This window comes from Colobus angolensis, unplaced genomic scaffold (genome assembly GCF_000951035.1).
Source record: "Colobus angolensis palliatus isolate OR3802 unplaced genomic scaffold, Cang.pa_1.0 Scaffold253, whole genome shotgun sequence".
Lineage (NCBI taxonomy): Eukaryota > Metazoa > Chordata > Mammalia > Primates > Cercopithecidae > Colobus > Colobus angolensis.
Genome location: NW_012115744.1, coordinates 430,527 through 453,660, shown reverse-complemented (window position 1 = coordinate 453,660; position 23,134 = coordinate 430,527). Strand labels below are relative to the sequence as shown.

General features: G+C 44.3%; 1 protein-coding gene across 1 annotated transcript in view; it reads left to right on the top strand.

Moving 5' to 3' along the window:
* Positions 1–23,134, top strand: part of NUDCD3 (NudC domain containing 3) — a 109,306-nt gene that overhangs the window by 70,848 nt on the left and 15,324 nt on the right. Inside the window, exon 4 of the mRNA XM_011946768.1 lies at positions 16,380–16,523. Within this exon, the coding sequence (XP_011802158.1) occupies positions 16,380–16,523 (144 nt within the window). The remainder of the gene's footprint in view (positions 1–16,379; positions 16,524–23,134) is intronic.

The window sequence follows — 23,134 nt, the reverse complement described above, 5'->3', positions numbered from 1 at the left end:
ACCCAGCTTAGCCTCCCAAAGTGCTGGGATTACAGGCATGAGCTACCGCACTTGGCCCATCTGTGTCTTTTAATTGGGGCATTTAGCGCATTTACATTTAAGGTTAATATTGTTATGTGCGAATTTGATTCTGTCGTCATGACGCCAGCTGGTTATTTTGCACATTAGTTGATGCAGTTTCTTCATAGTGTTGTTGGTCTTTATATTTTGGTATGTTTTTGCAGTGGCTGGTACCGGTTTTTCCTTCCATATTTAGTGCTTCGTTCAGGAGCTCTTGTAAAGCAGGCCTGGTGGTGACAAAATCCCTTAGCATTTGCTTGTCTGTTAAAGATTTTATTTCTCCTTCACTTATGAAGCTTAGTTTGGCTGGATATGAAATTCTGGGTTTAAAATTCTTTTTTTTAAGAATATGGAATATTGGCCTCCACTCTCTTCTGGCTTATAGAGTTTCTGCAGAGAGATCTGCTGTTAGTCTGATGGGCTTCCCTTTGTAGATAACCTGACCTTTCTCTCTGGCCGCCCTTAACATTTTTTCCTTTGTTTCAACCATGGAGAATCTGATGATTATGTGTCTTGGGGTTGCTCTTCTTGAGCAGTATCTTAGTGGTGTTTTCTGTATTTCCTGAATTTGAATGTTGGCCTGTCTTGCTAGGTTGGGGAAGTTCTCCTGGATAATATCATGAGTGTGTTTTCCAACTTGTTTTCATTCTCCCCGTCACTTTTAGGGATCCCCAGTCAATCGCAGGTTTGGTCTTTTCACGTAGTCCATATTTCTTGGAGGCTTTGTTTGTTCTTTTTCAGTCTTTTTCCCCTAATCTTGTCTTCATGCCTTATTTCAGTAAGTTGATCTTTAATCTCTGATATTCTTTCTTCTGCTTGATCAATTTGGCTATTGATACTTGTGTATGCTTCATGAAGTTCTCATCCTGTGTTTTTCAGCTCCATCAGGTCATTTATGTTCTTCTCTAAACTGGTTATTCTAGTTAGCAGTTTCTGTAACATTTTGTCAAGGTTCTTCGCTTTTTTGCATTGGGTTAGAACATAGTCCTTTAGCTCAGAAGAGTGTTATTATCCACCTTCTGAAGCCTTCTTCTGTCAGTTTGTCAGACTCATTCTCCGTCCAGTTTTGTGCCCTTGCTGGAGAGGAGTTGCGATCATTTGGAGAAGAGGCATTCTGGTTTTTGGAATTTTCAGCGTTTTTGTGCTGGTTTTTTCCTCATCTTCATGGATTTATCTACCTTTGATCTTTGAGGCTGATGACCTTTGGATGGATTTTTTGTGGGGGGGTCCTTTTTTTTTTTGATGTTGATGTTGTTGCTTTATGTTTGTTAGTTTTTCTTCTAACAGGCCCCTCTTCTGCAGGTCTGCTGCAGTTGGCTGAGGTACACTCCAGACCCTATTTGCCTGGGTATCACCAGTGGAGACTGCAGAACAGCAGAGATTGCCGCCTGCTCCTTCCTCTGGAAGCTTCATCCCAGAGGGGCACTGGGCTAGTGTCAGCTAGAGCTCTTCTGTATGAGGTGTCTGTCAGCCCCTGTTGGGAGGTCTCTCCCAGTCAGGAAGTATGGGAGTCAGGGACCCACTTGAGGCAGTCTGTCCCTTAGCAGAGCTCTAGCGCTGTGCTGGGAGAATCCTCCTTGTCAGGATCCGTTGCTCTTTTCAGAGCTGGCAGGCAGGAACGTTTAAGTCTGCTGAAGCTGCACCCTCAGCCATCCCTTCTCCCAGGTGCTCTGTCTCAGGGAGATGGGAGTTTTATCTATAAGCCCCTGACTGGAGCTGCTGCCTTTCTTTCAGAGATGCCCTGCCCAGTGAGAAGGAATCTATAGAGGCAGTCTGGCCACAGCCACTTTGCCACACTGTGTTAAGTTCCACCCAGTCTGAGCTTCCTGGCCTCTTTAGCACTGTTAAGGGAAAACCACCTACCCAAGCCTCAGTAATGGCAGACACCAAGCTCCATCATCCCTTGGCTCCCTGGTGTCAGACTCCTTTCCAGGGGAGTGAACGGTTCTGTCTTGCTGGGATTCCAGGTGCCACTGGGGTATGCAAAAAACAAAAAACCAAAAAACTCCTGCAGCTAGCTCAGTGTCTGCCCAAACAGCCTCCCAGTTTTGTGCTTGAAACCCAGGGCCCTGGTGGTTTAGGCACATGAGGGAATCTCCTGGTCTGTGGACTGCAAAAACCTTGGGAAAAGCTTGGTATCTGGGCCGGATAGCACAGTCCTTCATGGCTTCCCTTGGCTGGGAAAGGGAGGCCCCCCACTCCTTGCACTTCCCAGGTGAGGCGATGTCCCACCCTCCTTCGGCTCACCCTCCGTGGGCTGTGCTCACTGCCTAACTAGTCCCAGTGAGATGAACAGGGTACCTCAGTTGGAAATGCAGAAATTACCCACCTTCTGCGTTGGTCTCACTGGGAGCTGCAGACCGCAGCTGTTCCTATTTGACTATCTTGCCAGATCCCCCTATATCATTCATTCTATTTTATAGATGAGAAATTGAAGCTGAGAGAAGTTACTGAATCATCCAAGTTAACTTGGAAAATCCACAGTGTCATCTCCCTTGTTGTTATGACTGGAACAGTGAGCACTCTGGATAAGTTTTTGAATGAATGAATAGCTGCATGAATGAAGTAGCAAAGCTGTGGTTTGAGTCAGGTATGTCTGCTTCTAAACCTTATGCTTTTCCCTCTGGGCCACCCTCCTTACTCTATGCAAACAAGTGGTGCTGGCTCCTTAGAAGGAGAGACTGTCCTGGAACACATCTCATGTGCATTTATAGGAAATGAACCTCTCTGTATGGTGGGGGCAACTTGGTTTGCACCCTGCATCCCACATGGTGCAGTTAAGGTGACTAGGCTTAGTCCCATTCCTGCCTGGCTTGGGTAGGTGTGAAGTCCAGGCTGGCCTGGAGCTGAGTCCCTCTGGCCCTCCTGTCCTGTGCCTTCTGACTCCATGACCACTCCCTCTGCAGTCTCTCCTTCATTCTCCAGGGGCCACTTGAAATAGGCAGACATGTCCTAAACCTGCCCTGTGTGTAGGAGTTTGGGTGGGGTCCATAGCATCCCTAAGAAGAATGAGACTTTTGCGAGTGCCCTGTGCCTTTAAGGTACCACAGGCACAGATCAGTGAGTTGCTGGTGGCCTGGCTTCAGCAGGAAGTAGCTGTGTGCTCAGTTTTCCCTTCTTCCCACCCCACATCCCCAGTATATCTCTTACCAGCAACTGGTGACCTCTAGAATCATAGACTTCAGTATAATTTTAAGATCAAAGTCAGACCAGATCACTAGGGATCATCCACAAGGAATTCTAGCTTCAAATGACTACTTCCTGTCTGGTTTTTTTTTTTTTTTTTTTTTTTTTGAGGCGGAGTCTCGCTCTGTCGCCCGGACTAGAGTGCAGTGCCCGGATCTCAGCTCACTGCAAGCTCCGCCTCCCGGGTTTATGCCATTCTCCTGCCTCAGCCTCCGGAGTAGCTGGGACTACAGGCGCCCGCCACCTCGCCCGGCTAGTTTTTGTATTTTTAGTAGAGAGGGGGTTTCACCGTGTTAGCCAGGATGGTCTCGATCTCCTGACCTCGTGATCCGCCCGTCTCGGCCTCCCAAAGTGCTGAGATTACAGGCTTGAGCCACCGCGCCCGGCCTTCTGTCTGTTTTTAATAGGCCAGGAGCAGGAGCTAACAGCTCTTCCCAAGTAGTTTATCCAGAATTTTGGGATTTTAGTGGGTTAGGTGTTGATTTCTATTTCATTTATTGTTAGTATTGCCATGTATGTAGTTGAATAAATTATGAAAAGCATTGATTGCCATGCTTCATTCACTTGGCTAAATAAATTACAGTTTCTTGGTTCTTTATCTGTCTTCTGAACTGCTCTTTAAACCTCTGGGACTTTCTCTGAAAGGGTTTGTATTAGGCCCAAGCTAAAACTGGTTATTTTCTCTTTTTTTGACTTAAGAGACCCAGGTTAGCTAACAGCTTTCACCATACTTTGCACAGCTACCTGGGACAACTCCCCCCTGGAAATGGTGTCTCACATGTGCTTGTTGACTATCTGGGATGTTGATGCCATGATTCTGCCCTATGGTCGGCACCGTGTTGTGAAGGTCCTGCCCTATGTCTTATCTCAAGTTCAGATTTACACCTCTTTCAAATGCACTTGTTACGACCTCCAAGATGATGTGGATCTACTATCACCAAGGATAGCCCTGGATTTGGCTCATTCTACATTAGACATTTTCTAAACATGTGGGCTGTGCTTTGTCCCAGTAACTGGGCATGTGGGAATCACCAAGACAGACAAGACTGCTGGTTTGGAGCTTATATCCCAGTGGGGTGCAGCAGTAAAAGTCAGCAAATAAATGAGCAAGATGGAGGCAGGTGCTGTATAGAACCTAAAACTGGTTGGTTTGTGTATTTAACCAGCACTTGTGTGGTTCCTTCTCTGTGTCTTGAAATAGTGAGTTGTCCCCTCCAGTCCTCCTATCATGCAGGCAGTCACTGTGCACCCATGAGGGCTACTGAGAGCTGTGTGTGCATGGTCTCAGCCAATAAGAGCCAGGCAACAATCAAGGCTTGCTCTGGAGCTCGTGTTCTCTCTCACCTCGGAGAAGGGTCGAAGGTGAAGTTTGGTTATAAATATCAGGATAGAAGGATGGAAGGAAGGGACTTCTTTTTTTCAGCGGCTTATTTAGTAGTGGCTTGCCTAATTTATTTGTTAACATGGTATATCTATGTGACAATAGCATTGGCCTTTTGTGACACCTGCTGACCTAATTTGTACTGGTGACCTGCCTTGGTGGCATGCTTCATCTCCTGTGTGGTTGGAAAAACTTTTTTTTCTCTTTCAATAGTATTTTTTTTTTCCCATGTCATTCTTACAACACTGCAGACCTCTTTTAAAAATTCTTGGCTGGGCATGGTGGCTCAAGCCTGTAATCCCAGCACTTTGGGAGGCTGAGGTGGGCATATCGCTTGAGCCTAGGAATTTGAGACCAGCCTGGGCATCATGGTGAAACCCCATCTCTACAAAACAATACAAAAAAAATTTAGCTGGGTGTGGTGGCATGCGGCTGTAGTCCTAGCTACTTGGGAGGCAGAGGTGGGAGGATTACCTGAGCCCAGGAGGTCAAGGCTTCTGCAAACTGTGATTGTGCCACTGCACTCCACCTTGGATAACAGAGTGAGACCCTATCTCAAAAAAATAAATAAATAAAGTAAAAATAAAAATTCTTGGTGTCTTAATTGCTGAGTGATTTTTTTTTTTTAAGTCATGCCTCAGTTAAAACTTTGGAAAAAGTTTATTTTGTATCTCTTGGATTTTGCTTGTCTAAGTGTTTTTCTTCAGAGCTGTACTTTCTTTCTGGCCTGGCTCTGGTTATTCCCTAAGTGTACCTGTCACGGTTGCCTGTCAGCAGTGTTTATTTTTGGTTTTTGTCTGTGGCACCTATTGGACATTGTCACGATGGTAACCCCGGCTGCAGCAACTCAACTGATAAAGTCAAAATCTGTTCTGGGTTGGTGATTCAGGAGCTTTGCTCAGGCAGCCCAGTGTTTGTGTTGGAGCTGTGGATAGAGCTTCACAGGAGAGCCAGAGCTCTACTCTCCAGCTGTAGCTTGATGCAAGCATTATCGTAGCTTTGCCTCTCCTGGAGTTTCTCATTGATCCCTTTTCTGTAGAAATGGATGTGATGAGTTCACACTTGCCTCTCAAGGGTAGTGGGAGACAAATGAGAGTGTGTGCATAATGCTTTATGTTTTTTAGAAGAAAAATAGAGTGTTCCTATTTTACCTTGTAATATTTAAAAAAATCATCTTGCTAGTGAATCTGAAGGATAACTTCTCAAGATGAAGCTTTTAATTTCATACATTAGTAAAATGTGGTTAGGTCTTTTCCATCACATGTTCTTTGCTCAATCTACTCTGCTCTGTTTAGGAAAAGCAGCTGATTCCCTCGCTCTCTCTTGCTGGTGTACCCACAGAATAGAGACAAGGAACTTTGAGTTTAATGACAGATGGTTTTGTGATTGTTCATGTCAGACCTGAGTGGTTATAAACCTGGCATTTCATTGAATCACACAGAATTGCAATACTTTTGAAAATTAAATTCCAGAGATTTTTAGTTTAACCTCTCATTTTGCAGATGAGAAAACTCTCATGGTGGGATGATGGTAGATCATAGACCAGAACTGAGGTCCTCTCACCCCCACCCTGTTTTATGGACTTATTGCAAATGAAGTCATGATTGGATGTTATTGAGTGACAAGTGAATCTGTTTCCCTTGAGTCTTCTTCCTCTCATAGATTGTGAGTGTTCCTGCAGGCTGGTGCAATCACTGTCGTGACCTGCCATTTTTGTCCTCACCCTGGGTACCTTTTGGAACACCACCTTAGCCACTAGGTGTGTCATGAATGGCTCTAACTCATCCCCAGGCTTAGATTCGTAGTGAGGCCTTGCCTGTGAGCTTGATGTAAGTGCTGGAATTTGTGTTACAAGCTCCATAACGTGTTCTTAGAAGTTGCTTAGGAAAAAATGCAGAAAGATGTTTTATTATAGGAAACTTCCATAGCAGAAAAGACTAATAGACTGCATCATTTTTGCATTTACATAATTTTTGAGTGCGTAACACATTTATATGTTCAAAAGCACAAACATGTATAACAACAACAAAAATCCCTGTCCTGCCTCTGTGTCTTTTCTGTCTTGTCCTGACCCCTCCCCAGCTAGCCCTAACCTAAGTCATGACATAACTGGTTTTGGGGATATTTCAACAGATATTTTTATGTATGTATAATCAAGTATGAACATGTATTGCTCTGTCCCCACCTTTAGCAAAGATGGTACATTCCACTTTTTAAGATGATCTTAATGCCCTTGCCCAGTGTCATTTTGGCCCCACCAAGGAGACTCCCATCTCTTTGTACCTCCGTGTCCCCAAGTGCCTGAGGAGTGCCCAGTAAATTCTAGGTAGACCTTGCTTTCCCTGGTCATCTGGCTCAAGTGCCCCAAACCCACCATCCCTCACACCTGGGACTCCTGTTCTTTGCTTTTGCACCTTTCAAACTGTAGGCTGATTATTAAACCAACCTCTTGTTAATGGACATTTAGGTTGTTTCCAATCTTTCCTGTTGTAAACAATAAAACAATGCCCTTTAATAAACTTCATTTTGCATATATACATTTTCATATAGAAAAAATTCCATGAAGTGTAGTTGCTAGATTGAAAGGTATATGTATTTCTAATTTCTTTTTTTTTTGAGACAGGGTTTTGTTCTGTCACCCATCATGGCCCGCTGCAGCCTTGTCCTCCCTAGGCTTAAGCAATCTTCCCATCTCAGCCTCCTGAGCTGCTGTAACTACAAGCGTGCACCACCATGCCCAGATGATTTTTATATTTTGTAGAGATGGGGTTTTCTCACGTTGCTCAAGCTGGTCTTGAACTCCTGGGCACATGCAGTCCATCTACCTTGGTCTCCCAGAGTGCTGGGATTACAGTCCTAAGCCACTGTACCCAGCCTGTATTTCTAATTTCTATAAGTGTTGCTAAATTATCTTCCATATGGGGTTATACTAACTTACATATCCATCAACAATGTATAAGAGCCCTTGGTTTTTCACAAATTTGCTGACAATAGTATGTTATCAAACTTTGGGGTTTCATAAGTTGAGTAGATGAAAAATAGTATCTATGTGCAGTATGAATTTGTATTTCTCTTAGAGTGAGGTGGAGCATCTTTCTACATGTGACTGTCCTTTGAACTAGTTATATCTTTTGCCCATTTTCTATTAGGTTGCTGTACTTTTTCTTACTGATTTCTAGGAGTTCTGTATATATTGGAGAGATCAGTCCTTTGTATGCTATATGTATTGCTGATCTGTTGTCCCATTTTGTTATTAACCTTTTGAGTTGATTTATATTGATTCTTCCGTCTCAGCCTCCCAGGAAGCTGAGACCACAGGCATGAACTGCCACATCCAATTAATTAAATTTTTTTTGTAGAAATGAAGTCTCCCTGTGTTTCTCAGGCTTGTCTTAAACTCCTAGGCTCAAGTGATCCCCCTGCCTCAGTCTCCCAAAGTGCTGGAATTACAGGCATGAGCCACCATGCCCTGCCTCACCTTACTAATTTTTATGTATTCGAGTTAATTGGTTCTTTGTTTTTTCATGGCTTCTGAAATTTGAATCAAGATTAGATAGGAGTAGATTGCATTTGGTAGAGTTTCTTTGGTCAGTTATTTGAACTTTTGCTGCCTTATAATCCGCTTTGATCTTTTTACCCCATTAGAGTCGTTTTGTCTAAATTCTGCCAATGGTTTCTAATTTAATTGTTGTAGAAATGAAGTGATTTGTTTTCTTCATAGAAGACTTCTAAGTGGCAATTTGGGCACCATCTCATTTATTCATAACCAACAGCCTAACATAATATGAATTTTATCACTTACAGTTGATCTTCCTATTGTATTTGATTAGATACAGGCATTCTAAAATGCAAATATTTAAAAAATACAGATAGAACTTGAAATTGAACAAAATTAGATACAACTGAAGCTGAAAATGGACACTTGATTTTTAAAAATTGTAATAAAATGATCTAGATTGTATATACCATCTGTTACAAGTTGTATGTGAATAAGGATTTTGTGCCATGTTGGTTGTGAGTACTCTGGATTTTAAACTGTTTTTTGCGTCGAATATAACTTTAATTATGCTCAGTACACGTGGATGTGTTTTTTGGGTATATCTACACACAGTGCACTTGCATGTGTATCTTCATCTTATTTATTGTTTGGTAAGGGACACATTGCTCAGTTTCCTGGATATCTTCCTAGTCTTAGAGGGGCCTCAGTGGTAGGGTTCTCATCAGAATTTAAGGGTGATGACTTCTGGCCTGTTACATGGCATCTGCCTGAACATGAGTGTGCCACAAGATTGTTTCTAAGGTGGTCTCAATCTCTTTTCTTCCTTCAGACTACCTTGCTTGTCCTTTGCTGGCATCTGAGGACTTGTCCTGTGGAATGAGGCTAGAGAGAAAGAGGCATCTCTGTATTTCCCCACTGTGCATCTACTTGTATCCCCAGTCTTTACCACCCATACATGGACATATGCTTCCAGTTCTCTGGACATATGTTTTCTGTCTTCACCACTAGTGTATATACCTACAGGTGGAATTGCTGGGTCATGTGGTACCTCTGTAATTAACTTTTTGAGGAACTGTCAAACAGTTTTCCAAAGTAGTTGCACCATTTTATATTTTACAGATCCACCAGAAATGTATGAGGGTTCATATTTCTCCATATCCTCATCAACCCTTGTTATTGTCTGTTTTGGTTTTGTTTTTTAATTGTAGCTATCCTACTGGGTATGAAGTAGGATTTCATTGTTTTGATTGGCATTTCCCTCATGACTAATAACATTGAGCATCTTTTTACGTCCTTATTTTCCACTTGTATATCTTCTTTGGAGAAATGCCTATTCAAGTCCATATGCATGTTTTAATTGGGGTGTTTGTCTTTTTATTGTTGAGTTGTGAGACTTCTTTACATATTCTAGATACTACATCCTTGTCAGATACATTATTTGCAGATATTTTCTCCCATTTTACGGGTTGTCTTCACTTTCTTGATACTACTCTTTGAAGCACAAAAGTTTTAAATTTTGATGAAGTCAATTTTTTTTTTTTTTTTTGCTTTGGCTGCTTGTGGTGTTATATCTAAAGAACACCATTGTCTAACCAAAGATTACAAATTTTAGCTCTTGCATTTAGGTTTTTGATCCATTTTTAGTTTAAGAAATTTATTATATGCTATGAAATAGTTGTCCAACTTCATTTTGAATTAGTAAAACAGTTTCATTCTTTTGCGTGTGGTTACTCAGTTTTCATGGTACAATTACTTGAAAATACTGTTCTTTTTCCATTGAATTGTCTTGGTACTCTTGTCTAAAATCAGTTGATCATAAGTGTATGAGTTTGTTACTAGACTTTATTTTGAGATGGAGTCTCACTCTGTTGCCAGGCTGGAGTGCAGTGACGTAATCTTGGCTCACTGCAACCTCTGCCTCTCGGGTTCCAGCGATTCTCCTGCCTCACCCTCCCGAGTAGCTGGGACTACAGGCATGCACCACCACGCCCAGCTAACTTTTGTATTTTTAGTAGAAATAGGGTTTCCCCATGTTGGCCAGGATGATATCGATCTCTTGACTTCATGATCCGCCTGCCTCAGCCTCCCAGAGTGCTGGGATTACAGGTGTGAGCCACCATGCCTGACGTGTTACTGGACTTTTTGTTTTGTTTTGTTTTGTTTTGTTTTTTGTAACAAAGTCTTGCTCTGTCACCCAGGCTGGAGTGCAGTGGCCTGATCTCTGCTCACTGCAAGCTCCGCCTCCCAGGTTCACACCATTCTCCTGCCTTAGCCTCCTGAGTAGCTGGGACTACTGGTGCCCGCCACCACACATGGATAATTTTTTTGTTCTTTTAGTAGAGACAGGGTTTCACCACATTAGCCAGGGTGGTCTCAATCTCCTGACCTCGTGATCTGCCCGACTCGGCCTCCCAAAGTGCTAGGATTACAGGCGTGAGCCACCGTACCTGGCTGTTTACTAGACTTTTAATTCTGTTCCATTGATCTGTGTAGATGACTGTCCTTATGCCACTACCACACTGTTTTGATTACTGTAGCTTAATAGTAAGTTCTGAAGATTTTATTCCTTGTTTTTGTTCTGTTCCTTCATTATTGACTTGGCTTTTTTGAGTTTGATTATGACATCTAGGTGAGGCTGGCTTCCTTTCAGTTTATTTTACTTGGAATTCATTGAACTTCTTGGGTGTAATTTTTTTTTCATGTCAAATTTGGAAAGTTTTTAGCCATCATTCTTTCAAATATTCTTTCTTCTTTTCTCTTCTGTATGTTGGTATGCTTAAGAGTGTCCCTCAGGTTCTGTGGCTCTGTTTATTTTTCTTCATGGTTTTTTCCCCGTTTCTCAGTTTGGGTAATCTCAATTGACCTGTCTTCAAGTTTGCTTGTTCTTTCTTCTAAAGCCTAAAAAGTGGTTTTGAACCCCTTTCATGAACTCTTATCTTTTTCCTGTTTTACTTTTGAACTCCGGAATTTGTATTTGATTCTTTAAAAAATAGTAATAATAATTTCTATCTCGCTATCAGTATCAATGGTGATATTGATATTTATTGATATTCTCTACTTACGAGACTTTATTCCCATACTTTCTTTTAGTAATTTTTGCATAATTTTCTTAGCTCTTTGAGCATATTTAAAATAGTTGAGTTAGAGACTGCTTTCTGCTAAGATCATGTGTGGGCTTCCTCAGGGACAGATTTTATTGATTGCTTTATTTTTCCCGTGTATGGGCCATACTTCGTTGTTTCTTTGTAAGTCTCATAATTTTTTTTTTCTTGCTGTTACTGAAAAATGGATTTTTAAATAACACAGTGGGGTGACTCAGGAAATCAGATGCTCCTTTCTTCCCCATGGTTGCTATTGGTACGTGATATAGTTGTTCTTATTTAATGACTTTTCTGAACTAATTCTGTAAAGTTTATATTCTTTATTGTGTCTCACCAGTGAAATCTCTACTTGGTGAACTTGGTGGCCAAGTAATTATTGGATGGCGATTTCCTTAAACCCCTGGGATCAGTAAACACGTGTTTTTGTCGAGGGACTTCATCTACCTATTGGAGCATACCTTCATCGTTTGGCCCAGCAGTTAAAAACTGCCTTAGCCTTTATTTCCTGCTGATGTTGAGTCAAAGTCAGCCAGAGGTGAGAGCTTAAGGCCTTCCTAGGTTTTCCCTGAGCATGCACTGAAGCTCTGTACATTCATGTGTCCTTCTGGATTCCTGGGAAAATGTCAAAGCTTTTTAAAGTCCCCATGGACATTTTATTTCCCACCTTTGCCTTTGGTTTGCCTCAGTTGTTATCTGCCACCTCAGGAGGCTACCAAGTTAAAACACTTGCCTGTATTTTCAACAAACACTCCTGGGTGGGATGGAAGGCTTTTCTGAGTTTAGCCAGAAACAGTCAGTCTTGCAAATGAGGTCTGACAGGGAACTATCAGACAGGTCAAATAATGACAGTTCTTTGAGAATGAAACTTTGAAAGAGCTCTGAGAGCACTGTTTTCTCCAGCGATGGCTGCTACGCTGTACGAGGAATGCGGCCTGCTGAGAGCCTGGAGAGTGGGGATGGGTCTAGGCCAAGTTAAAATATCACAGAGCTCACTGTTCTTACTGAGATGTGGTTGTTTTCCTTGAATTAATGCTCCCTGGGTTTCTGCAAACCTTTGGTTAATTTCCAAAATCCATAAGAAGATACTGACAATTTTTGCCAACTTTTTGGTTGCTTTTATAGAGGAGAGCTTTTTGGAGGCCCGTAGTAACCACCATTTTCACTGGCATCCTTTGGATCAGGAATCTCTTAAATCGTTCTTGTTTTCCTGGGGGTTCTTACTGCCCTTCTTTTTTATCTTGTTATCAAAAATAGTATACTTTCATCATAACCTCAGAATTAGCCAGATTCATTAATACTGTGTATTGTCTAGAAATCTCTTTCTTCCTGAACTCCGCTCTAGACTGGTTATTTCCTGTTCTGCTGTATAGCTACACTCCTGGTATTTTCTTCCTGCATATCTAGATTAAATACACTGTGTTTTGGACTTGAGTTGGATATTCCTCTTTTTCAGTTTTCATCTTCATTTTGTTTTTCTCAGAGTGACATTTTATGTACAATTGTATATCTTCAAATGCATTTATTTTAGCTTTTCACTTATTTCTCAATTTGGGTGTATGTACAATTCTAGCTGAAAAATAATTTCCCCTTGTTAAGATTGAAAGGGATATCTTCTTGTACCCAGTGTTGATTCTGGAAGTCTATTCCATCTCTTTGTGAGTAAGCTTTTTCTCTTCCTTGGAACTTTTAGGACCTTTTTAAAAACACTCAGTGTCATAAAATTCCATGAGTCTTTCATTCATTCTGCTTAGCTCTTGGTGGGACTTTTCAATCTGGAGGCATATTTTTCTTTGGCTCTGGAAAATTATCTTATTACTGTCATAGTTTCTGGAATGCCAAATTGATTGCCTGAATTGATCTCTGTTTCTACCTTGATTTCTTTGACTTTATCTTCCAGTCTCTTTATTGAAGTTTAATTTTAGCTACTATATTTTAAATTCTTGTGTTCTTTCTTTTTGGCCTAATTGTTCGATTTTCATATTTTATTCTGGTTATATAGATACAGTATCTTCTCAGATCTCAGTGAAGACATAAAACAGAAAATTTTTTGATATCTTTTTTCCTAATTAGCTCTGTATTTTTTTTTTTTTTACTTGTTTTCATCTGGCTGTTTTTTCTCATAAGATGCAGTCCTCAGTTCTCTAGTAATTTTTTTTTTTTTTTTTTTTTTTGACAGAATTTCACTCCTATTGCCCAGGCTGGAGTGCAATGGCGCGATCTCGGCTTACCGCAACCTCTACCTCCTGGGTTCAAGCTATTCTCCTGCCTCAGTCTCCATAGTAGCTGGAATTACAGGCATGCAACACCACTGGTGCCTGGCTAATTTTGTGTTTTTAGTAGAAATGGGTTTCTCCAATTTGGCGAGGCTGGTCTCAAACTCCCGACCTTAGGTGATCTGCCCGCCTCGGCCTCCTAAAGTGCTGGGATTACAAGTGTGAGCCACCATGCCTGGCCCTTTTTTTTTTATACAAAAATATTTTTCTCCCATTCTTTTGAGTGTGGGACTGTGTTGATGGGTTTGTCTACTGTGTGTCTGAAGTCTGCTCTTCCCACCACCACTGACAGCTGAGTGGATTGACCAGTCAGCTTTGCTTTACAGGACATGGGGTCTTGGCCATTCTAATGCTTGAGTGAGTAGGACTTCACTTGACACACAGGCATCCACACTAGGTCCTCAGACTGCTGGTCAGTATCTTTGGAGCAAAGTCCTCCATTCTTCTGTAGCAAACAGAGGGATTCCTGTCCGTTTTAATGGGGCGTCCAGGGCCACAGCAGTTCCCACAAGTGCCCCTGGCCTTGCTCCTGTCCTGCATACCTGCTGACTCCCAGCTAGAGCCCATGTAGCTGTGGCTTCTAGATGTCTCCTACCCCATAGAATTTGTCTCCTGTGTCCCTCCTCCTTTTGTCTTCCGCAGATTTGTTGACATCTCATCTGTTCCTGGCCTCCCTCTTCCCCCATTTTCGCTATCTGGGTTTTTTCTCTTCATGCCTTTTATGTCTGCAGGTCACAAGAGGTCAGAAAGTTGACTGTCTGTTCCCAGTGTGACATCTTCACCTGGGACCTCTGGAAGCATTTCTTGTCTGGTTTTCTCCCTTGATGATTTGGTTCATTCCCCTGGGTAGGCAGTGTGAGAAGCTTCCCCAAATTTGGAAATTATGTTATATAGAGCTGGGTGGGAGAATTACATTTGTTAAGTGAGCTTGTTCTTGTGAAGGCAGGACCGAGGAGCCTTGGGCCCTCTGTGTCATGTTTCCATTGCACACAAGTTTATGGTTAGACATGATTTGGCCCAACATGTGTCTGGTTCATTTCAAGAGTGAGTGGATCTATTGTTCCATTTGCTCACGTTCCTCATGGTATTAGAAGGTCAGGAATGAAGCTCAGTTGCCTATTGTTCAATAGGACTAGCCAAGTAAATACCCTTTTCCATGGTAAATTCCCCTATGAAAGGTCATGCAAGTGGAATTGCGGTCTCATGAGAGGATGCTTCCTTGGAGTCTGCATGTGAACCTGGCAGAGCTGCCCATGGCTAATAGAATATCTTCACTGTGTCCCGCAGTGGGCAGCCTTCTGCCACCTTCTCCCCTCACTGCATGGCTCAGGAACTATCTTTCATTTAGAAACTATCTGATGGGCTGGATGTGGAGGCTTATATGTGTCATCCCAGCACTTTGGGAGGCTGAGGCAGTAGGATCGCTTGGGGCCAGGAGTTCGAAACCAGCCTGGGCAACAGCAAGACCCCTGTCTCTACAAAAAAAATAAAAATAAAATTAGCCAGGCATAGTGGCACTTGCCTGTAGTCCCACCTACTTGGGAGGCTAAGGTGGAGGGATTGCTTCGGCCCAGGAGTTTGATGCAGCAGTGAGCTGGGATCACGCGACTGCACTCCAGCCTGGGCAATGCAGTGAGGCCGTGTCTCTTAAAGAAAAAGAAGAAAAACTGTCTGACAGCAGTGACTCCTGCACATCATTTCTTCCATTTCCATTTTTTATTTACGAATTTTAAAATACAGTTAGGTTATGGTATTGTATTTCATTGGCAAATACTAAACTCCAGTTTGGAAAACCTATCAGTTTGGGTTGTCTTTTTTCCCAATCATTTTATAAGCATTTAATGAGTCACCTACCAGATGACATGGTGAGTAGCTTCCAAATTGTTTTTATTCCACATACCTATTAGAAAAAAGTTTTAAGTACTTGATCCCAGTGTCTTCTTAATGCATGCCTTATACAGATACAAAATGTAAATGTTTTATTTCCTCTTCTAATTACTGACCTGTGAACCCCCTGGGATACGCATACCCTGCTTTGGAGACTGCTGGCTGGAATACATGATATGAAGTAAAAGGAATCCTACTCCCAGCAGCTGCCAGTCCAGTTCTGGAGACAGACAAGTGGTGGGGTAGGGATAGGTGTTCCTAGGGCAATGGGGAGGGCCATGGGGCCATTGTCAGCCTAGGACAGGCTCAGAGGGAGGAGGGTGAGCTGAGGCTTTTAGAGGCTTGGTTTTGTAAAGAACCGAGACAAAATGCAAAACCATGTGCGGACGTTGATGGTATAATGGTGAGTATAGCTGCCTTCCAAAACCAAAGGAATTGGTCTCATACTCTTGGATGAAGACCAGGCTATAGTCACCAGGCAGTGCAGTAGCTCACAGAAGGAAGAGGCGGTGCTTGTCTCTTGTACAACAGTCCTGGGGTGAGCAATTCAGGATGTGCAGCCCCGTTAGCTCTCTTGGTTGCTGTGGTCCAGGGCTGGGCTCCTGCATCTCCCAGGTAGCCACAAGGGGAGGCAAGGGAAAAATACTCACCGCTTGTCTCCTCTGCTTACTTTTTTGTGGTGACAATTGGTCTCCCTTAACCAGAGAAGGGAGAAGAAGATTGGGTCACAGCAGCTTCCGCCACAGCACTTTATGTTACCAATTATGCTGAGAAAGATTTTTTGGTGGATTTACCTACATGAGCTGACATCTGCAGGTTGCTCTAGGTATAAATTAAGCTGATACGGTTTTCTTCACTGAGATGCCTGGTGAGCCTGATGACAGCGCTGTAGTGTGCAGTCAGGTACCTTGGAAACCATCACCCCTCCCACTGTACAGCACACCAGTGGTCACCCTGATAAAAGAGATGATTTTCTTCTGCTGTGTTCGCAGGTCTCAGTGGCCCTTAGCAGCAGCTCCATTCGTGTGGCCATGCTGGAGGAAAATGGGGAGCGTGTCCTCATGGAAGGGAAGCTTACCCACAAGATCAACACTGAGAGTTCTCTCTGGAGTCTCGAGCCCGGGAAGTGTGTTTTGGTAAGTTTGGGCACCTGTGTGCAGGGCTCCCAGGTAGACTTCAAACCTGCAGTGATGCCCCTTTTGACCAACAAACCTGTTTACACTTAAGCAGTGAGGCTGTTAATTTCAGCTGCTGGGGCAGATGGGTTTTCCTGAGCATTTTCCTGACTGCTCAGAGATTGCCTCTGTGGGCACTTGAGCTTTGGCCCTTTGAGGTCTTGGTCATTCCAAAGAGCTCCACTGTTCTTACATCTAAGGCAAAAACAAGTAAATTGAAAATGAAAAGGTAGGTTGAATTTTTACAGATGCTACTCTGGAGGGTGCAGAGTTAATAAATTCAGAGAATCAGGCTCATTGACCAACTGGCTCTCCTTACCCAGCTGCTGGTTAGGCATTAGCTAAGAGTTCAGGACAGTAAGATTAACGTGTGAGTCCAAATGAACAGCTCACATGTTACCAGTTAGCAGACTCGCTCACAAATTGGGCTGCATGCCTGAACCAGATCTGTTGGTGTCTCACCTCCTTCTCCCCTGTGAACGCTTTGAACCCTGTCAGTGGTGGCTCTGTGCTGGTGCCCAAGTGGAGGTCACCTACAGATAAATTGAGGCACAACATGTTCTGAATTAACTTGTTTCCTCTTTCCTCCTACTGGGGTGCTTACAGGGCATGCTAAAAGGGAGAAAGGTAAAAAAAAATATTAAGTCTGGATGAAAGTCTTTAGAATTTTATACAGATATGTTCTTCATATGTGCAAAATATGCAATAAAGATACCTGTTTTGGTTTCTATAAGACATGTTTGGCAGGCTTCTGTCTGGGCTTCCCTGGCCAGTGCTGACAAACTATCTTTTGGGCCCACAGTGACTCTGTCCTGGCTGCCCTCATGCTCTGAGGAACATGCGGGCCAGGTACTGAAAGGAGGGTATTCTGTCAGTGCTGCAGGATCCTGAACCAACCTTAACTCCGGTCTTGATATCAAGCCTGGACGATGGAGCTCGCTCTGGCTACACAGAGGTGGGGCCAACCTGGGCACGGACAGCATGCTCCTTGGTGCTGCCGTGGCCTCAACTGCTCCCTCTCCTAGTGAGCGTTTCATCCTACACAGGGCCTCCTATTTAGGCCCTACACGAGGCCCTGTGTGTGGTGTATAGGGTTTCCAGCAGTGGGGCTAGGACTGACCCATCCCAGTTCTGACTCTCCTGGCCACCCAGGGCCTACCTCTGCTGATGGCCAGCGGCAGATGACAGTGGTTCTTGTTCTAAATCTCACCCCGTGTGCTCCCCTGCCTGTGGTGTTCAGTAGCCAAAAGACCAGAGAAGTGTTCTTCTCCTGCCTACAAATACTGTGATGATCACCCCATCACCCAGCAATTCAGTTCCTCATCCCCTGACCCCTGACATATAAAACCTATGCATTAATTGCACAGCCTGGAGCCGTTTCCCAAGCTATGGGCTCCTGTGACTACTACCAGTTCCTTTCCTTTATGTCATACTTGACTTTGCAGATGCCGTTATGGCCTCTTCCTCACTTGAGCTCCACGTGGTTGTGGAGGTATGAGAGCATGAGTGATGCACTAAGCAGTACTGGGGCCGGCTAGCTAGACCTGTGAAGGTGCAGCCCTGGCTGCCTGGATTGCACTAGTGAGCCCATGATCCTGGGGTTGCCTTCTCCATGGACTGAGAGGTCATGACAGCCCTGCCTTAAAACACTGCCTTGACTCGCCTGCCTTCTGGTGGGTGAACTCAGTGCAGAGCATGGAGCAGGTCATGATACTCTCATGTTGGTTCCCTCTGAGCGGGGAGCTCTTATGAGCCTTCCCCATGTGGTCCGGTTGCACTTTGTAGATACTTCATGCAGAAGCCCAAAGCCTTAGTCACTGGTCTCTGAGCCCATAGCCACCATATTTGGAATCTGTTGGGATTACAGTCAGGGTACCAATGATTCCTTTTACTGTACACTATTTGTATAAATATGTGATTGTTAATACATAGCTCAACTCTTAAGGGTTTTGTTGACAGAAGTGACTCTAACTTCATGGATATTTCAAAGCCATGTTTCTTTTTTGTGTGTGTTTTGTACACTTGTATGTATAGTACGAGTGGAATAGGGATGTGGCTAGTGGCCAAAACATTAACTTCTTTTAATAATGGCTGCCATTCAATGAACACAGTCTTTGGGCCAGGCTCTTTGTGAGGTGAGGTGCCTTACAATGCTGTTTAATGCTCTGCAAACTTATTTTACAAATTGGGACACTGAGGCTATGAGAAGGTAAGTAGCTTGCAAAGTGGGTAGAGCTAGACCTCAAACCCATGCCTGCCTTGTCCCAGAAGGCTTTTTCCAGTGCTGTGAGAAACGGGAGTCTCTGAAGAAGGCTCAGACCTGTCGGGGCTGGGAAGCATTGCTCCCTTTCAGCTGAAAGGCTCTGTGGAGCAGAACATGAGGAGGGAGGAGTGTCGGTCCCCAGTGTGGGTTTCAGAGTCTTCCCTGTGTTAGGTAAATGTGTGAGATGCAGCCACCAGGCAGGAGGTTGCGGGAGCTGTGCCTTAAGAGGATAGCTGGATGTTCAACTTTCATGCCAGGGCCCTTGGGGCCATAGCACAACCCTGGCAGGCCTGTCTCCACCTGTGTGTTCTTCATGAGTCCAGCCTTTATTTGTGCCCTGGCTGCCTTTAGTTTTTGTAGTTAGCTTTCATCAAACACCTGATACTCAAAGAGTTTATAGAAATTCAGCAGAACCATTGCAGACTGAGGGGCACTTGTCACTGCCCGTGAACACGGCTTCTAAATATTCTCTGCTGAAAATCCCTCTACAGTTGAAACACTGCATGAGTTCTTTCCCATGGTTCCTTAAAGTGCCTTTATTATCAGTAGATGGCATTGTGTTCCTAATGCACCTTCACCTGTGAGAAATCAAGCACCTGAATAAAGAGGAGCTATGGAGAGCATTTAAACTCTTCCCATAGTGCTCCCATGCAGGGCTCTGCCTGCCTCCACCTCTTTCTGGACCACGTAGCCTCTAGTGCAGTAAATGCAGAGTGTATCACAGAAACTTTGCTGTTTGCAGGAGCTAAGCAGTTTGTTGTCTTCTTTATTTAATTATTTATTTATGTGTGACCTTTTAGGCCCACATCGTTTCCTCTGATTACATATATGAGATAATATTGTGAATTAATGAGCCGATTGCTTTGATTCACAAAGATCCTGTTTGCCTCCTGCTTGCTGCATCGTGTCTGCTGTGTGGAGCTTGGCACACTGCTTTGAGCGTGTGGATGCAGAGGGACTGCAAATGAATCAGAGGGGCTGGCTTTGGGTTGCAGCCCCCTGTCAAGCAGCTGCCTGGTTTTAGGTCATCGCTTTAGCCTTGCTGGACTTCCATTTCTCACCCTTCAAACAAGGTTAAGCACTGTAGTCTGGTTGATCTCCAATGTTTGTTTGTTTCTTATCATTAAGTACCCAACCCTGTTCAGGCACTGGGGATGGCTAAAGAGAGTTGAGGGCTTTGCTCTAAAGGTTTGGAGATACCCTGTGAATGTGGGCTTATTTGGGAAAAGGGTCTTTGTAGATACGATTAAGTTAAGGATCTCTCAAGATGGAATCATCCTGGATTATCCAGTGATACCTGTCTGTATAAGAAACAGGAGAAGACAGAGATAGACACAGAGAAGGCCACGTGAAGATGGGGCAGAGACGAATGATGTAACCACCAAGCCCAGGAACACCTGGAGCCACCAGAAGCTGGAAATGGCAGGAAAGATCCTCCCCTAGAGTCTCTGCAGGAGCATGGCTCTACTGACACCTTGATTTCAGAGTTCTGGCCCATGGGACTGGGAGATAATAAATTTGTATTGCCTTAAGTTGCCTGGTCTGTTGTTCCCTGTTACGGCAGCCCCAGACACCAGTGGAGGTCTCCCATCACAGCACTGTGAGGCCGCATGAGATGAGAAGGATGCAAAGGGATGGCATCCGGAGCTGCACTGCTGCCACCGCCCCCAGCTCCTTGGTTAGAGATTCTGACCTTCTGACCTCCGGGCAGGCCAGTGTAGACATGGCCTTCACTTTCCAGCTGCCTTCCACATAACCTGCTCCTCCCTGTGCCGTGGATCCCACATTAGCCAGCCAGGGCAGGCAGGGGTGGCTGCTAAAACCGTATGACAGTTCTTGCCTCCCTCCCTCCCACACTTCAGAATGTTAAATGAGACTTCTTGACTCAGGCAAGCTCCTTTCTTGGTTACAAAGATGTAAAATCAGCCGTGGCAACGGCACCAGCTCTTTTTTCCGATAGCTCTTTCAGTCCCCAAAGCTAGGCAGTTGGCATGCGCACCGTCCTCCTTTCTTCCTGCAGTCGGGGGAGCTGACAGGCTGTCCTCCACGCTGCCGTGGGTGGCTGCTCTGCTGCGTGGGCTCTTGGACATGGCTGTGCTTGAGATGGTCGTTGTAGCTGTATGTGAGGTGAATGCCATTCCATATACCTCTTCATGTATTGACGTGGTGCACACCCAAGTCATTTAAAATCAGTGAAATTGCTCTGGAGTATTCTTTGAGGAATTAGACCTTGAAGCTCAGGCTTTAAAACTCATCGTAATATATTTGTTTATGATTTTTGAACCCTGTGAGTGTTTTTGTAAAAGCTGTACCCACCTCCTCCCCCCAATTTAGATTATTTCTCAAAAGTGGAATTCTAGTGTAATTGCAGCCTCTGAGCCGTTGCCGTGGTTCTCCCTTGTGGATGAGTTGTTTCTGGAGTGTCGCCGATGACATTAGCCCTGTATCCCCACATCCCCACCAACAGTGGGCTTTTCATCTTCACTTATCTTTGCTAGTTTACCCAGATACTTCTAGTGTCACTTCTTAGAACAATTGTGAGGATAAAACGAAGACAGGCGGTTTATTGTCTACTTGGCCTCATTGGCGAGCCACCTTCCTGAGTCCCCACAACCTTTCCTGGCCCACTGAGGCCATCCCATGGATTACTTAACATACTTCTTCATAAATTCAGAGTGGGAACTACAGATTAAATTACCTTAGCATTTTGGCAAGAGCCCAGAGCCTGGAAATTAGTATGTAAATGTAATATGAGCCCTTAAGCCTTCAGTGCAAATGATGTCTCTAGGGAGAGCCCTTAGTGTTTTTCAGGGGAAATCAGAATCCTTCATCAACTCCAGTAGGGAAGAACTGAAGCTTATGGATTCAACAGAGGGCAGTAGCCCAAGGAAACCTGTTCCAATGTGAGTGGAAGGAATGTACTGAGCAGAGCTGGCTAATGGTGCCCTCTTGGTGGCACCATGGATGGGGTGCTGGGCACCCTCGTTTCATGGGGTTGGAGGAAAGGAAGGGAACGCAACTCTGTATTGCTTTGTCGGCCCCATCGCTGGAATACGTGGGCCTTCCAGCCACACTCAGACCACAGCTGGGTCCTGTCTGGCCTATACAGTGTCTTAATTTTGTTTCTAATTTTCAAGCTTAAAAAAATAGTTGACAGCATTGAAAATCAGGAGATTGCCCATAACAGTGCTGACTTGTGGCGTGTCCTGAGAAGCTGGATCTGCTCCAGTGTGGCCCACATTCCCCCAGCAGCAGGTGCTGAGCAGGTGCCCTGGACCTCCGCCACGCTGTCGTCTCACCCCATTATCTGCCCTCGTTCTGAGGTGCCTTCCCGGAAGGAACGTCCCACAGCATTCCCATAAGTCTCATTGGCCCAGTCTCGATCACGCGGGCAGCTGTGAGGAGTAAAGCCGTCCTCGCTGGGCACATTGCTTCCCTGAATAGAAATGAGGTTCCGTTACTAAGGAAGGAAAGGGATATAAATGCTGGTGAGTCATCAGCGCAGATTGGGGGATGCTGAGGTAAGTTTATTCATGTTGAGGTGGAAGTTTCTGTGAGGACATTTTGGGAACACTGTTCAGCCTGCAGTCTGGGGTCCCTCAGAGAAATGAACTGATTAGAAGTCTGGGACCGGGTAGATAAAAGAGGAACCTGGAGCGTTTCGTTATGCTGGAAAATGACAATGTGTCAGAGAAATGATGGAGCATCATCAAAGTCAAGCAACCTCCACCAACCTTGTCTGGGATCATTTGACACCAACATAATTAAGCTTGATAATGAGTTATAAGCCATTGAGAGACCAGAGAGGCCAGGTATCCAGGGGTCAGTACTGACAGCAAGATAGATAACTTCATTGCAGAAGAGAACGTGCTTGCTTCAATAAGACACGTAAGCCACCAGTCAGTGTGGAGGGACTAGGGCAAGAAAGTCGGCATTTCCCAGTCTTCGTGGGAGAGATGGGACCAGGCAGATGCTAAGCAGGGCAGGGTGCAGCAGGGGTGCAGGGGTTCTGGAGAGGAGAGTTTGCAAGTCAATAACTACAGTGGAGAAGAGTCAGACCTCCCTTTGGCCAGGTAACCTGAGTGAATACCCCACCCACTGAGGGCTGTGGATGTTGTGTGCCTGCAGGTGGAACATATGTGTGTCCAGCTGGGTGTGCACACATGAGTTAATCAGGAGACGTCAGGGAAGGAAAAAGGCTGTGAAAATGTCCCAGATTAAAGAGGACAGGACCCCCAAGATACAGGTGGGACTCTAGACTGGACCCTGTTCCATAAAAAGTTATTTCCTTATCCTTAGGAAATAACTC